Genomic DNA, 14,870 nt, shown 5'->3' with positions numbered 1-14,870 from the left:
TCGTAATTGCACGGGAAATCCACGGGTAACGCCGGAACAAACATTGTACAAAGTGAACCCAAACGGAGGAAAAAAGCTTTTTATTTCAAAATCACCAGTCTTTTTAAACAGTAATCAGCTGTCTGTCATGTGTCCTTGTCAGAACAAGACTTGGTATCGGTCTAACGCGGGAGGGGGGGGGGGGTAATTGGAATAGAGTGGCTGACCGATGGAGGGATTAGGAACTTGAAAAAAGTCAATAATAATTACGATAATGGCTGTTATTATGTTATTTTTTATTTAAACATGACAACGATCCATTTTTTATCGCAACAATCATCTCATAAACATTAAATAAAACCAAACCTCTTCAGTCTCTGCGAAGAGTGACTGAAACTATATAAGCGGCGCATTGGACTGTACTAGAGCTCATGCACTGTTGACTGTATATATTGAAAAAATGAACCTATCTGGAGTCTTGTAATTATATTAGTCTACAATGTTCCTATCTGATCTATTTTCATAACGTAGTTTCTATCGAGGCTAGGGCTGTCTTAGTTAACCGTTCAATTCCTAAAAGAAAAAGGAATTTCTCATGGCGCTCTGCGTTCTCCAAATATTATCATTTGGTTATTTCGCATTGTAGTTTTCCTCAGCGAAGTTCTAGTCACGGTTTCTGTCCTTCTTTTTGAAAGGTTGTTCTAATTTTTGTGCGCCAACATTTGAAGTCATGAGGCAAGACCTAAGACGCCATGTGGCCCTACATTTAAAGTAATGAGGCAAGACCTAAGACCCTTTGCTTCGTGATCATGAGGCAAGACCTAAGACCCTTTGCCTCGTGATCATGAGGCAAGACCTAAGACCCTTTGCCTCGTGATCATGAGGCAAGACCTAAGACCCTTTGCCTCGTGATCATGAGGCAAGACCTAAGACCCTTTGCCTCGTGATCATGAGGCAAGACCTAAGACCCTTTGCCTCGTGATCATGAGGCAAGACCTAAGACCCTTTGCCTCGTGATCATGAGGCAAGACCTAAGACCCTTTGCCTCGTGATCATGAGGCAAGACCTAAGACCCTTTGCCTCGTGATCATGAGGCAAGACCTAAGAACCTTTGAAGTCATGAGGCAACGCCCAAGACCCTCTGCCTTGTGTACTCCCAAACGAGTAGAGCCCCACTAACATGCACGTTGAGGGACCTTATGATGCCAACCTGTGGGATCTCTACGCACACATCAAGCATCTGAATCAGCTCTACGGGTATGCCCTGTTTCTCGTTGCCCAGCAACAATAGCGACTTGTGTGGGAACTGGTAATGAGTTAAGTTCACGCTATTTGCTGTTTGCTCAGCGCCGATTAGCGTGTAGCCTTCATGGCGCATGCGCGCCAGGTAGGACTTGAGCTCTGACTCCCGAGCCTCGTCGATGTTCATCCATTTGGCAGCGGTAACGCTTAGAGATTTGAATTGGATGTCTTCGAGTACATGAGAGTTACTAAGCACCAAGGTCTGGACGCCAAATATTTCACAAGTACGGCAAAGGCCGCCCAGATTTGGAGCCTTGTCGATTAGTGAAGCAACCACTATCAAACCTCCAGCTGAGCTCTTCTCAAGGTTCGCCAATCGCTGCCGTTGCATTTCTGATATAATATCTGCGTCGGGAGGAATCACTTTCCAAGGGACGATTTTTTTCTGGACATCACCGCTCTGTACTTCAGAAGTCCTAGCTGAATCGTTTATTTGCGCAGTGTTTTTACTGTTCGTTCTCTCGCCCGCTAATCGTCGACGAATTTGTTCCCCCACGTTTTCACCGTAGTTAAAATATGGACCATGAGAAATCTGAGCCAGATGTGTATCATCAGGATTGTACAGCGGCAATACACCAAGGCCATGCTTACGAGAACCCCAAACGCGCATGCCTAACCATCCCTCAGTGAACACTTTGGGAGAAATCCATTCTTCATCAGTAACCTCTGTTAAACGAGGAAGGGTCTCGAACAGAGTCTGCATAGAAAAGTCTCGGTGGGGATGCAAATCAAGGAAGAAAAAGTCTCCCAGCAAGCGAACTTTCTGACGTACACTTTCATTATTCGTCTCCAAGAAGTGCACACAAGACTGAATGATGGCGTGGTTGGACGTCACGTCATGAAGATTCTCTCGCTGGCACGTAAGCCACATCTTCTGTAACGTCACCTGGGCATAGGCCTGGACCTGAGAGAGACAAACACCAATAGATCACTCACCTGCCTCTACTTGGCGGATAACCAGCGTCAAACCTTTTACGGAAAACCACTGGTATTTTTCCAGCTGTTTTTTTCTTTCCTATTCTTAACTTACGATTTGACAGAATTGCAATTGATGATGAGACAAACACCAATAGATTACTCACCTGCCTCTACTTGGCGGATAACCAGCGTCAAACCTTTTACGGAAAACCACTGGTATTTTTCCAGCTGTTTTTTTCTTTCCTATTCTTAACTTACGATTTGAATTGCAATTGATGATGTTCTGATCAAAGTGCAAATTTCATACCTTGCCTTCTTAACCTGAACACAGCAGACCGCGTATGCGAATTCTTCAGATAAGACGAACAACGAACGATGGGCAAAACTTGCCTTAATTTGGTTTCAACGAAATTCTGTATAACATTAACCCATGAAACAGCTACGTTTCTGGGCGAATGAACAGGTTGGTCAATAACCGACTCGACAGTTTCATCCAAAGTCTTTACCCGTTGCGCCCTATCAGCTGACAACCTTAAAACTCTTCATCGGAAGAGGGACTTAATACTTTTTCGCCCAAGAGTTCATATTACCTAAGTAAAAACGAAGATGATAGACGCTGTTATTGTCAAATCATCATTTTTCTCTGACTTAGGGCTAAAAATCGACCGCTGGCCTAAAAGCTGGCTAGCAACGAGAAGAAAAGAACATGGTAATTTATTAATACTTCGCCGCTAGAGCCAAAACGACGGTGGATAATGTCCGGCGCTTTACTTTTCAAACATGATTTAAGAAACAATAACACAGATATATCATACCATAACATGTGATGTTAACGCCCAAGGGAGTATAGTGGGAAAAGCCTGCTGGAAATAAGCCGCCTGGGAGCGGGAATCTGAAAATGAAAACTCGCCAACGAGCGCTGCAACGGCAAGAAGTGACGACACACTACCAGCTTTTCTCTCAACATCGTACTTCAGTTGTGCCCATAACAAAGGCTCGAGGCTTGGGTACCTGATGAAACAAGACACATTATTTCTACCGTTAGTTCTTATTTGCTTGGCGACCATGGTGCTCCTTTTCAAAGGTAAGCCATCAGGGAATCACACTTCCAAGTCTTTCCTCTCAGAATACAGAGAGCATACGAGACTGATCCACAAAGCTACCAGTAGGGATCCCGGTGTCTTTACCACAAAACAACTTAGAGTGAAGTTAATACTAATAGGTGGGATACTCCCCAACGCAGATCACCCTACGGTCAGGGTAACACCCTGGACTCGCGATCTGAAGCTCCCGGGTACGAATCACGGGACACGGTTGTAATAGGCCTACTAGTCCGCCTCTGTAACTTTTACCTGGAATTTTTACCATGCTATAAAGCATTTGAATTATTGGTTTCCCTGATATTAGTTTTTTTGATGTAGAAATTAAACTTTTTCCTCCAAAGACATAACATAATGAAATTGATCCTAGATTCGTGTTGAGCAAAGGCCTTTTGATTTGCGCCGATGTATGTTCAGCGCTCTGAAGCTTAGGCCACCGGAAACTTTGGGGAGAGAGGGGAGGGTGCCTCCATTAACAGCTGGTTTGGCTCTGAGAATGGAGATCACCGAAGAACATGCCTGAAACGACCACGATTTTTTTTTTGGTGAGAAAAGATGTGCCTTATTTCCTGCGTTAGAGCACTTCCTAACGAACTTACTTTCCTAGGATCAGAACCACTCCCCATTGAAGAAAGTTCCGGACCGACATTTGGTTCTCGGAAAGAATGGCGCGGAAAATCCCTTCCAACACTCGACTGGCAAACATCTCATCAACGACGTCGGCATCAAAAAAGCGAGAGAGCACCACGAGAACAGCTTGCCACACTCGGTGCTTTCTCCTATGTGAGTACGAGTTAATAGAGGAACGGGGTTTATCTTCCGACAGCTCGCCGTTCTTACTGATCAGAGATTCGGCGAGACGTTGTAGAAGCTTCGCATCCTGAGTGTCCATCGGATTTAAAGTCATTAACACGTTAATCGCGTTCACTCGCACTCGCGTGTCATCGCGCAACTCGTCCGACTTGAAGGAACAAATCACCCCTTCCCTGCCCAACCGACGAACGTATTCCAGCACGTAATTTGTACCTCGCGCCGTTTTCTTTTCCCTGGGACCGAAAAAACAAGCTTCAGTAATAAAATCCAGGTGAACATCTAAGCTTTGACTGCGATTTTCGTCACTGATTTGATAAACTAGGTTCCCAAGGATACGATCACAGGGAGAGCCAGCCCAGAATTCACAGCACGGCCCGATCACATGATTCATAATACCCGGACGACCTTCTCCCAGAGCCGACAATTCTCCCCAGTACCTTCGCACGAATGCGGTCACTGGGTGGTCCTCGGCCAGTATCAAGAGACAGGGGTTAAAAAACACCTGTGAAACTTCCCGCAACGTTCTCCAAAACCAGATCTGATCGCCTTTTTGCCGATCCTGAAAAGTCCACCAAACTGCCTCCAGAGCCTGTGAACACAGCGAGTCGTTTGCTAGAAGCATTCGAGGAGTCAACAAGCGCACGCATCTTATGACGGGAAGCACCGCTAGACCTGAGCCCAAAGAAAGGGCCTCTAAGGCAGCCTCAGGCAGATCCGCCAAAAAGCGCTCCAATTTGCTGCCAAGTTCCATGTTCCTTCCATCGGAAGATCCCTGGGATTCCTCGAGAAGAAATTGAACGCACTGCCACTGAGCTTCGATAAAGTCAGAGACCAGTCTCCCCCAACCTTTCTTGAGGAATACACTTGATTCGGTTGAAGACTCGCTACGAACATCGACCGGGTAAAGAAACTTTGGAGTTGGAAACTCGGAGCTCAGATCAAGCTCTGTCACCGTCTGCAACAAGGTGGATGCTAAATGAGTGGTATACAGGTCAGGTTTGGTTCTCAAAGCTACACAGCACCACGCTAAGCATTTCATGGACAAAACAAATGCACGCCAATCACTCAATGCTAGCTGTTCTCTATCTGATTGTTTCCCTAACACAACTCTCCGGCTTCGCTGTGTAAGGGTTTCAACAAATTGGTGCCACACTTCCAAACTCTGACTAGAATTCCCAGAGACTTTTGTGAACATCAACAGCTGATCAACGAGATCAAGAAACGCGAAGTTGCAATCTACTTGGGAGAAATTCACGGACACGGCGGTGAGTTTCCTCAACAACAGCTCAAAGATGTCTGCACCACTGCGTCCAAACACGTTTTCAATGATCTCCCTGCTGCCATCGACTTCCTTCACAGCGATGTCATCTGTTTTTCCATCTGTGTTTTTGATGGCTGCTGTGCTATTCATGTGCTCTAAGATTCCTGACAGCATCATAGCTGCTCTTTGAGTCCTACCCTCCGATGCATAAACATGTCGGCTTGCCTGCTGAAGGACCTCCACAATATTCTGGAATATTTCATCCACTGATTGCTTTCGATTGGTTGAATTCTCTGAGAACTTAAGATGAGCATCGCATGCAATTATCATTAACCTTATAACAGACTGCATTTCGGGATCACTGGTTGATAACTCTAGTTTCTCGTCGTTAAGAAGAACCTCCACACCTTCCCTGAGGTGATCGAACAGGCCTGACAATCCCTTTTTATCTTGACTACAATTGGTTTGGCTGAAATTTTCTTGACCGATCAAGTCACGGATCTCCCACACCCAGTGAACTGCTGCCTCCCACAAGGTATTCCCTCGGCATAAACAATCATCCTTTGTGAACAAAGAAAGAAAATCTCCAATGTCTTTCCACGACACACGCCTGGGGGCACATAGATTTATAACTGCCTTGAGGAGAAAGCTCTGAATAGCACTTGTCAGGTGTGGGCTGAACGGTCTAAAGAGGGGAAAAATGTCACGAATGCTTGCCAATGCATTAGAATCCCAGACAGGGCAAGACGGCAGACTCGCTAACATCTGGGATATGAAGACCAAAGGAACTTGTGAAAACTCTTGTTTCACCACAGCAGATAAGAGCCCCGAGCAAAATAAACGTCTGTTATCTGCTGACAGGGCCTTTACAAACTCTGGGAAGAAGGCGACAAGTGCAGCCCCCACAGGGGGAGGGTCTCCTCTGAGGCCCTCGTCTGCTCTGGTGTAGATTGCATACTCAGCGAGCATGTTCATTAGAGGGCCGTATAAGAACCACCAGTGACAGGTGTTTAGAAATGGTGAATCACACAGGTCCATGCTGAGCAGGTCGAGAATAGCCCATCGGCAGATGGACTTGGTGTCGTGTTGAGCTGCTCTTTGGTACAGTGTCAGAAGCCAGGAAATGTCCAGCATTACATCACCTGCACACACAAAAAAACAAAAACAGACAATCAAAAATTAGACCTTTTAACTTCCATGAGTGATCAAGATACAATTTCTCCTTACATTATCAATACAATATCAACCAGATAAGTGATGAGAGTAAAGAAAAATATCAATTTGGGGATAATTAGTTGATCCAATGCTAAATTCTCTGAACTAACATTATAAGAATTGCATGGCTGACAGAGAGGAGAATTACAAATTTAATCTGGGAGTTAAAGGGTTAATAACAGTGGAAAACATGAAAACATGCTTTTAAGCAATACAGACTGGTTCTCATGGGTGTGAAAATCTATCTGGGCCATTTCCCAATTTCAAACACCCTCTCTTTTATAATGAGCCTATGGGTTTGACACAATAAAAGAACACACCTTTTCTGCTATCTGTGGTTATGATCTATCAAATATTTTTGATTGTGCACAATTAGCCTAAATGCATCATGTGAGCAAACATTCCTGACTAAAACTGGGGATATCCAAGGATATCCCCCAAATGATATTTCCCAATTTGAATCTTATGTCCACTATGATAAGTGTTTGTTTAATATTTAATTCAAGATGAGAGAGAGCTGTTTATAAACATTTTTTCACATGTGTTGTGAAATATTTGAAGGCTAATAAACACAATAGCCTCTATTTTGCACAAAAATATGTTAGCATATTTGTCCTTGGGCATCATCTGTTACTCGAAGCTCACAGCTTTCCTTAAACTTCACTCTCAGAAAACTGTTCAGATCTTGGAACAGATTATACCAAGGGACAAATATTTGTGCATATTTTTGTGCCAAATAGAGGCTATTGTTTATTTATTCTGATAAAATTGCACTCCCTCTAAATCATGAGATACACAACTTAAGCAGTGCCGGGTTGATCATCATTTCAATTCAATTCATGCAGACTGTCGAAATATTCAAAATGTAAGCAATCCAAACTGTTTGTATCAAATTACTAATTTATATATAAATATCAACCACAGTGTAACATTTGCCCACTGACAAAGTACAAATGTTCCTTAAAACTTATCACAAAGTTAACATATTCTTTAGCAATCAGTATCTTACCATTGTTGTCTCTCTTTGTGGCACAAATGATACTTGAGATCCGAGGAAGCACTGGTTTGATAAGATGCCCCTGAAAGAAAGTTTGTGGGTATCATAATTTAAGATGCAAATTCTTCTATCTTGCCAATAATATCACAAATCAGTCTTGTACATCTGTAGACATGCTGATTTTTATTTAGCTACCTGTTCATAATGGTTCTACACACGATGGTCATTATTGATGCTCCACAAAGCCCAGAAAAGAATTTAACAGTTACAGGGTATAAAACTGTTCAAACATGTGATAAGCATAGACAAACTTGTCAAATGGAGATGTTATTTTGGTATAAATGTCATATCAAATTCTCTTGACATATTTAACCCTATAGCTCCCAACATCTGATTGTTCATTCTCTCATCTGGTTGCAAGACATTTCCTTGTGAGTAAGTTATAAGAATTTGGTGTTAGATCAAGAGAACAACTTGATAGTTTGACTATTCTCATCATCTGTTTGCTGGATGATGTATAGATATTATAAGGAGAAATTACATGTTGATCGCCTCTCAGAGTTAAAGGGTTAGAAGGAATGGTTTTGCATCTAGAAAGAAGAATTGTAAATCAGATCTTGAGAGTTAAGAAAGAGAATACTTTTCTGAAGTCAGAGAATACACACATTTGGTAACAGGAAAAAAAAAAGTTTTACACACACCACTTTATTTTTGCTTAAGGATGACTGAATACCTGTTGTGAATTTTTTTATTATACCTGCTTTTCCTCCAGTGTCTCCATTAAAAGAACATAATCCTGCCATACTCTCATGCGAGAGTCCTTCTTATTGCGTGACCAGCAAAATATCTGCAATCCTTTGTCATTCTGCACCAGTAAATCACATGGTTGTTTATCTAGCAAGTCCAATGTTCTCTTCAACAGATACATGGCTCTTTTCCTAGAAAGAGGTTCCTCTAACACCAGTCCTTTCTGAATGATTTCCCAAAACTCTGCTTTGTGAAAGAGACTTTCATTGCCACAAGTGTAGAAGAAATCAGCAAGACCACAAAGAATGGCATAGGTTTGATTGATTGTTCCAGGAATAGAACCAGCTGCTTGGGATTCAAATATCTGTTTCACTGTACTCCACACAGCCTGTTAATATTCAGCAACAACACCATGATAACACATGAACCTTATGAATGCCGCTCATTAGAAAGGCTTAAAGTTCTGGTGTAACAATCAACACTAACTTCTCAATCAGTACTAATGATTTGATTCTTACAGCTGATCAGGCTCTTGAAAAGCATTATGATGGACAAATTTGACATGAAAATTTATCTCTAACATTATCAAAGATGGTTGCCATATAAGCATGCACAGAAAAAGAAATAATGTCTTAGAATACCTCTAAACCCCTTACACCCTAAGATCAGTATGTTTATTCTCCATACTGCTCTTTCTACATTTCCTATGGCACTGACTGAGAAATTAGTTAAAAATCTAGAAGTTTTCAAGTTTGCCATGTGCTTAATATTTGATTCAGCAGCATTACTTTAATGAGAAACTGTAGGTACCAGTCATAATTGATCACCCTGAGGGGTGTAAAGGTTCAGGGTTATTTGTTTGAGTATTAAAATTTTCCTTATAGTGTAAAATTAATTTAGAATCTCTCTCAGGCGCAGCCTTATGAAACTTATAATGAACGGCTAAGAATATACGAAAGTCATATATTTGAACTGCAGATAAAGACATGAATGAAAGTGATCCTTGCAGTAATGTGCACTACTTGAGCAGCAGTGAAAATAAGGCCTGAAAAAAATTCAGGCCTGTATGGGATTTGAACCCAGAATATATGAAAGTCATATATTTGAACTGCGGGTAAAGACATGAATGAAAGTGATCCTCACAGTAATGTACACTACTTGAGCAGTAGTGAAAATGAAGCCTGAAAAAAATTCAGGCCTGTACAGGATTTGAACTCATGACCTCTGCGATACCGGTGCAACGCTCTACCAACTGAGCTAACAAATATATATTCTAAGCCGTTCATTCATCACTTCACGGGTTTATTTGGAACTAACATAATGACCAGCTCCCAGTTGGCTTGTTAGCTCAGTTGGTGGAGCGCTGCACCGGTATTGCAGAGGTCATAGGTTCAAATCCTGTAGAGGCCTGAATTTTTTTCAGGCCTTATTTTCACTACTGCTCAAGTAGTGCACATTACTGCGAGGATCGCTTTCATTCACGAAACTTATAATGATAACATCCTAACGGTGACCTGTGACTCACCTCGCAACGTGTTTCTCTATCAAATTCCAAGAAATTTGGAAGAACAAGGCTGGTTACTTTCCCGCATAAGCTTTCAGTTGTAAAAGGTAAAATATTTAATAACTCCTGAAAGAGCGTATTTCCCAGTTCTCCAGAAATTATATGAGTACTTTCTGAAGGGCTTAAGGCAGCTGGCTTCACAAGATTTCCAATAAGATCTAGTGTTACTGAGACATCAACTGCGTTCTCCTCTGTTGAACCCAATTCCACGACGTAGCGCTTTAAAATCTGAAGGCACTTTTCGCTTACCACTGGAAGCAAAGTTTCCGGAAACACTGAACAGCAGAAGGCTATAATATCGTAACAAAGATGAAGCCTTTTTCGCCTGTGCACAGAAGGCTGATTGCTGTCGTTAGATTTGTACACGATCGGCCAACAAATCTCAAACAAGACCTTAGTGGCTAAATCTTCACCAAAATCTTTGGATTTTTCAAGGGTATCTAGCACCAGTTTTAGCGTTTCTAAGAAATTTGTATCGAGTATAATATCTTTCCGTTCTATGAACTGTTTCAAAACGGGCAAGATTTGGTAAAGATCGGAATTTTTACATATGAATTGAACTAGGTCAGCCATTCTGCTACACGAGGTCGACGAAACGTTCCAGGCTTGAAGTTTAGCCGGTAGCCCACGTGCAGCCGTACCCTCCCCCCGAAGGTCAAACGAAGGCAGCTGAAAATATATAGACTGGTGAATTTCCCTACCCCCTCCCTCAAAGTAAGTTATTTATCCTCGTGGGAGATGGAACTAACATTTCATTGGCTAATTGCCTTAACAGACAGCCAATCAAGATGATTGTGATTAATTTTAGATTTTATAGCGCGAGCTCAGAAACTACGTACTCAGTGAAGAGTCCATCGCTGCCAATTGACTGATTACAGCCGTGCGGAACTATTTTCCTCGAAAACGGGTAGAGTTTGCTTGTTCAACAGTCTCAAAATGGGTCAGTTCGTGTCTACGGCCCTTACAGCGCTAGGTTTTTCACACCCTAGTTTTAATGACAATGTATTGTTATTCAAAAAAATAAGCGATCGGGCCACAACTCCGAGCCGAGGGTCAGACTTGGCGGCGGGATACGACTTGTACAGTGCGGAAAATGTAGTAATTCCTAAGCAAGGGAAGGCTTTGGTAAAAACTGACATCGCCATAGCACTACCTGAAGGATGTTATGGACGAGTTGCTCCGAGGTAAGGAAGAAAATTGCGATTTCTACGCGCCAAAATCGGAAAATTAGCCTCGAGAAACCTCGTGTTACTAGGGAATGAACTATTGTACACATTTCTGCAGAATTTCCAGTTAGTACATCCGAGAAATTAGGCTGTGTGTCCTTGTTAAGAACCAGTTTCATTATTCTCGCTGCTAGATTAGCGAATTTCCCAGTTTGTTGTAATTTTGATAGAATATACGTAATGTTTCACTTTGGCGGGAAAATTCCCACTATTATTTTACGGGACTCATAGTCGCTTTCAATTTCAGTTCGGTACAATAACCTTGATTAAGAAAAATGAAGCTCAATTGGAGCTTCTTCAAGTTTTGTAGTTCATAAAGGCTGTGTGTCCTTGTTAAGAACCAGTTTCATTATTCTCGCTGCTAGATTAGCGAATTTCCCAGTTTGTTGTAATTTTGATAGAATGTAATAGAATGTCTCACGTAATAAGAGAGTGAGCTATTGTGCACATTTTCCAGAATTTCCAGCTCGTTAATCCGAGATAATTTGAGCACAGTGCCCCTGGCCACGAATCTACTTCATTATTTACACTTATAGATCTGCAAATTTCCCAGACTGTAGTATTGAAAGAAAGTAGTGTTTCGCTTTGGCGGGAAATATCCCGCTATAATTTATTCTTGAGCTCAGGTATCCTTTCTATAAGTTTGATGAAGATGAGTGAGGCTGATGTAGAGCTTCTATTGTTTGTCTATTCTGTAAAGCTAGTCAAAATTAGCTGTTAAGATTATTTTCCAAATAGTGCCATTAATGAGTTGAAATTGAGGGGAAATGAAGCTCATCTTTAAAATTGGACAGAGATTATTTTTTTTCTCATTTATATCTGACACCATAGAAGCTCTGGCATTCAATGTTTTTTTTTTGTCTTTTAAAGTTACATAAATTTACAGTAAAACAAGATCAGACCGCTTGGATTAGTTTTCTCTGGCTTATAATTTCTGTGGAAGAGTCCAAAAAATTAATGATCAATAGCAATTATATGGAATTGTTGGTTGACACTTTCTTCAGATTAATAATTTGGAGTGTCTTAAGTTGCCCCTCGTCTGTAACCATGTGAACAGTAAGTTACAAATGTGTCAACCTGTGTTCAGTGTCTGTGGCAAATTGTAACCTTTTCTTAATTAGTGGTGTTTTTGTTTACAGAACTGAGTTATGTCTGTGCATGTCACAAATTAAAATAGGTTAATATCCTCCATTCATTTGACACTACTGTGTCACAAACACAAGCAGACAAAAGTCAATGTGGAACCTGTTCAAAATGCATATTTTGCAATCACACCACAACAATTAGGTTTTTGGCAATTACTCTAGGATTCAAGTCTGATTCCTGAAATACGAAGACTCAAAGGTTAAAACCTTTCTACTTCAGTCTTAACATGGCTCTTCAAACTTTTCAAAATTGTACTATTTTACTGCAGTATCACCATGGTTTCCTATAGAGACATGTGAAAGTTTTTAACCACTTTTTTTACTTGTGAAAAGTTAATGTGAGAGGAACATTTGCAAAGACATTGAAACTTGCTCAAATCTTTTGTGATTTCACCATTGCTTTGCTAAAATCTGTTTAGAAAGAAACATGCAGGTCAAATATCCTAATGTTGTTTTTAAGATAAGTTGATTGGTGATTTAACCTGGAATTCCATACTGGATTGTAGATTCCATGGATCCATAATTCATCATGATTGTTTCTGATATTTTAATTCAATGAATGTAGAAATTGCTTGAAGCAGATGGAAAATATTTTGGTTTGTTTGGCAAGGAGTTTCACCAGACTGCACATCCTACAATGTCTTGAACAAAGTATTCATTGATTTTTAGATCCAGCCTTTCCTGGAAGCATCACATTGATGTTGGAGCAGGCGTTGTAGATCGTGATTATCGTGGAAATGTTGGTGTTGTACTATTCAATTTATCACAGATGGATTATGAAGTTCAGCAAGGTGATCGTATTGCTCAGCTTATTATTGAGAGAATAAGCAACCCACCCCTTGTGGAGGTCAAGGTAATTTTTTAAAAATGCTTTGATCTTTTAGTCTACAATTGAATTTTAAAAAATACTTTGATCTTTTAATCCACAAAACTTGAAAATTATTAAGTGCTATCCAAAAATAAGGTGAATAACAAACAGTTTCTCAAACATCAAGCAACATCACCTTTTCTTACATCACCATGAGTTGCATTTATTTTATTTACTTTCCTTTTGTTACTTGTTTCTGTTTTCATTTCTGTTGCTTTGTTTTAACAGGAACTTGATGACACAGCCCGTGGCACAGCTGGATATGGGTCAACAGGAAAATGAAAGGGGATCATTGTTTCTGTTGTCTTAGCAGTTATTCTGTTTTCCACCTGTTGCTTGAACTTAGTTTCCTCAACAGAAGAATCCATCTTTTGGCCTGATTCACCTCCATTCTATAGTTAATCATTTCAGCCATACATATCTGAGTCAGACCCACCTCTTGCAGAGGCATACAGAAAGAAAAATGACCCAAAGCCATTTGGTTTAAGGAGAAATTGTTTAAATTAGTCTTAAGAAAAAAAAAAAGAGGATGTGTTGCCCTTGCTCTTGAGTTATTTCATTAAAATACACAAGGTACACAACATTATTCCAACTTATGTAATACATTTGTACAGTTGTCTTGTATCTTTAAAAGGATCATGCTGTTAAGATTAAAGATGTTTTTTTTTGAAAGTTAAAGGTTGTCTCTGATGGTGATCTGTTCCTCTTAGACACTAGACATACTTACCTTTCTTCTCCTTCTCTTGTTTCTTTGCACTTAGTTAAAGAGAGATGTCACCCGTTGGAATTGTATTCCAGAAAACAAAAACAATTTTGAGACTTTTATTATATTTTTTCTCCAGTACGAAAGCTACTATTACGTCTGGTGTCCACCCTTTGAAACTTAAGATCTCCAAAATCACACCTATTGTTAAGAGTGAAGACGAGACTGATGCTTCTAATTCCCGACCAATTTCTCTCGTCAAATTTAAATAAAATATTTGAAAAGCTTCTGTGTAAGAATGAAGGACTTAATTGACAAAAGTAAGTTAATGCATGCCTCACAGTATGACTTCCTTACGGCACACACCCCAGATCGTGAGATCCATGATAGAGTCGAAACTTCACGGAACGATATGGATAGGCGTTTTTCGTGTGGCGTTTTTATTGATCTAAAAAAAGGCTTTTGACACTCAATCACAAAATACTACCTGATAAACTTAATTTTTATGGTTTTCGAGGGATTATCAACGAGTCGTTCCGGTCGTACTTGACAAATCAAACGCAAATTACTCACGCATATCCCGTATCAACTAAATTAATTTCTCCTTGAGGTGTTCCTCAGGGTTCGGTTTTAGGACCACTTCTCATTTTACTTTAGATAAATGACATTTAGCTATGTTCCAAGAAACTTCAATTTTTCTTATTTGCGGATGACACTAATATTATTTATGCCAAAAAAGACCTCTAGTCAATGGTCAATGCTGAACTGAACAATTAACATGACTGGCTAACTACAAATAAATTGACTTTGAATACAAAAAAATCAAATCTTGTAATTTTTCACCCTAGACAAAAGAAAATCCGTTATCCTCCACAATTAAGTATATTTAATAGTGAAAAAATAGAAGAGTCAGTTTGGAACATAAGAGTTACATCAAGTAGTTAGGTGTTTTAATCGATAAAAATCTTTCTTGGAAAAACCATTTAGACTGTGTCATCACTAAAATAAGTAACACCATAGGAATGATTGCTA

The 14,870-nt window shown here is 40.4% G+C and overlaps 2 protein-coding genes across 3 annotated transcripts; one reads left to right on the top strand and one right to left on the bottom strand.

The window, feature by feature from the left end:
* Positions 1–254: 254 nt before the first annotated feature.
* LOC113670880 (tRNA (guanosine(18)-2'-O)-methyltransferase TARBP1) lies at positions 255–10,512 on the bottom strand. Of its 2 annotated transcripts, none has more exons than XM_089191312.1 (7): positions 9,858–10,512; positions 8,343–8,720; positions 7,598–7,667; positions 3,899–6,515; positions 3,015–3,210; positions 1,011–2,185; positions 255–765 (listed from the first exon to the last, which is right to left on the bottom strand). In XM_089191312.1, exons 1-6 carry the CDS (start codon positions 10,467–10,469, stop codon positions 1,097–1,099), a joined length of 4,962 nt encoding a protein of 1,653 aa, XP_089047438.1. In that variant the 5' UTR covers positions 10,470–10,512; the 3' UTR covers positions 255–765; positions 1,011–1,096. The 2 variants fall into 2 exon arrangements, with proteins under 2 accessions (XP_089047438.1, XP_089047434.1); XM_089191308.1 differs by having other exon boundaries at positions 1,046–2,185.
* Positions 10,513–10,737: 225 nt separating this feature from the next.
* Positions 10,738–13,813, top strand: LOC113670926 (uncharacterized). The gene is made up of 3 exons (XM_027187141.2): positions 10,738–11,080; positions 12,937–13,120; positions 13,364–13,813. Exons 1-3 carry the CDS (start codon positions 10,833–10,835, stop codon positions 13,415–13,417), a joined length of 486 nt encoding a protein of 161 aa, XP_027042942.2. The 5' UTR covers positions 10,738–10,832; the 3' UTR covers positions 13,418–13,813.
* The last annotated feature ends 1,057 nt before the right edge of the window (positions 13,814–14,870 follow it).

Source organism: Pocillopora damicornis, chromosome 2 (assembly GCF_964200805.1).
Source record: "Pocillopora damicornis chromosome 2, jaPocDami1.2, whole genome shotgun sequence".
Lineage (NCBI taxonomy): Eukaryota > Metazoa > Cnidaria > Anthozoa > Scleractinia > Pocilloporidae > Pocillopora > Pocillopora damicornis.
Note: the sequence above shows the minus strand (reverse complement) of the source record. Positions and strands in the feature narration are given on the sequence as shown.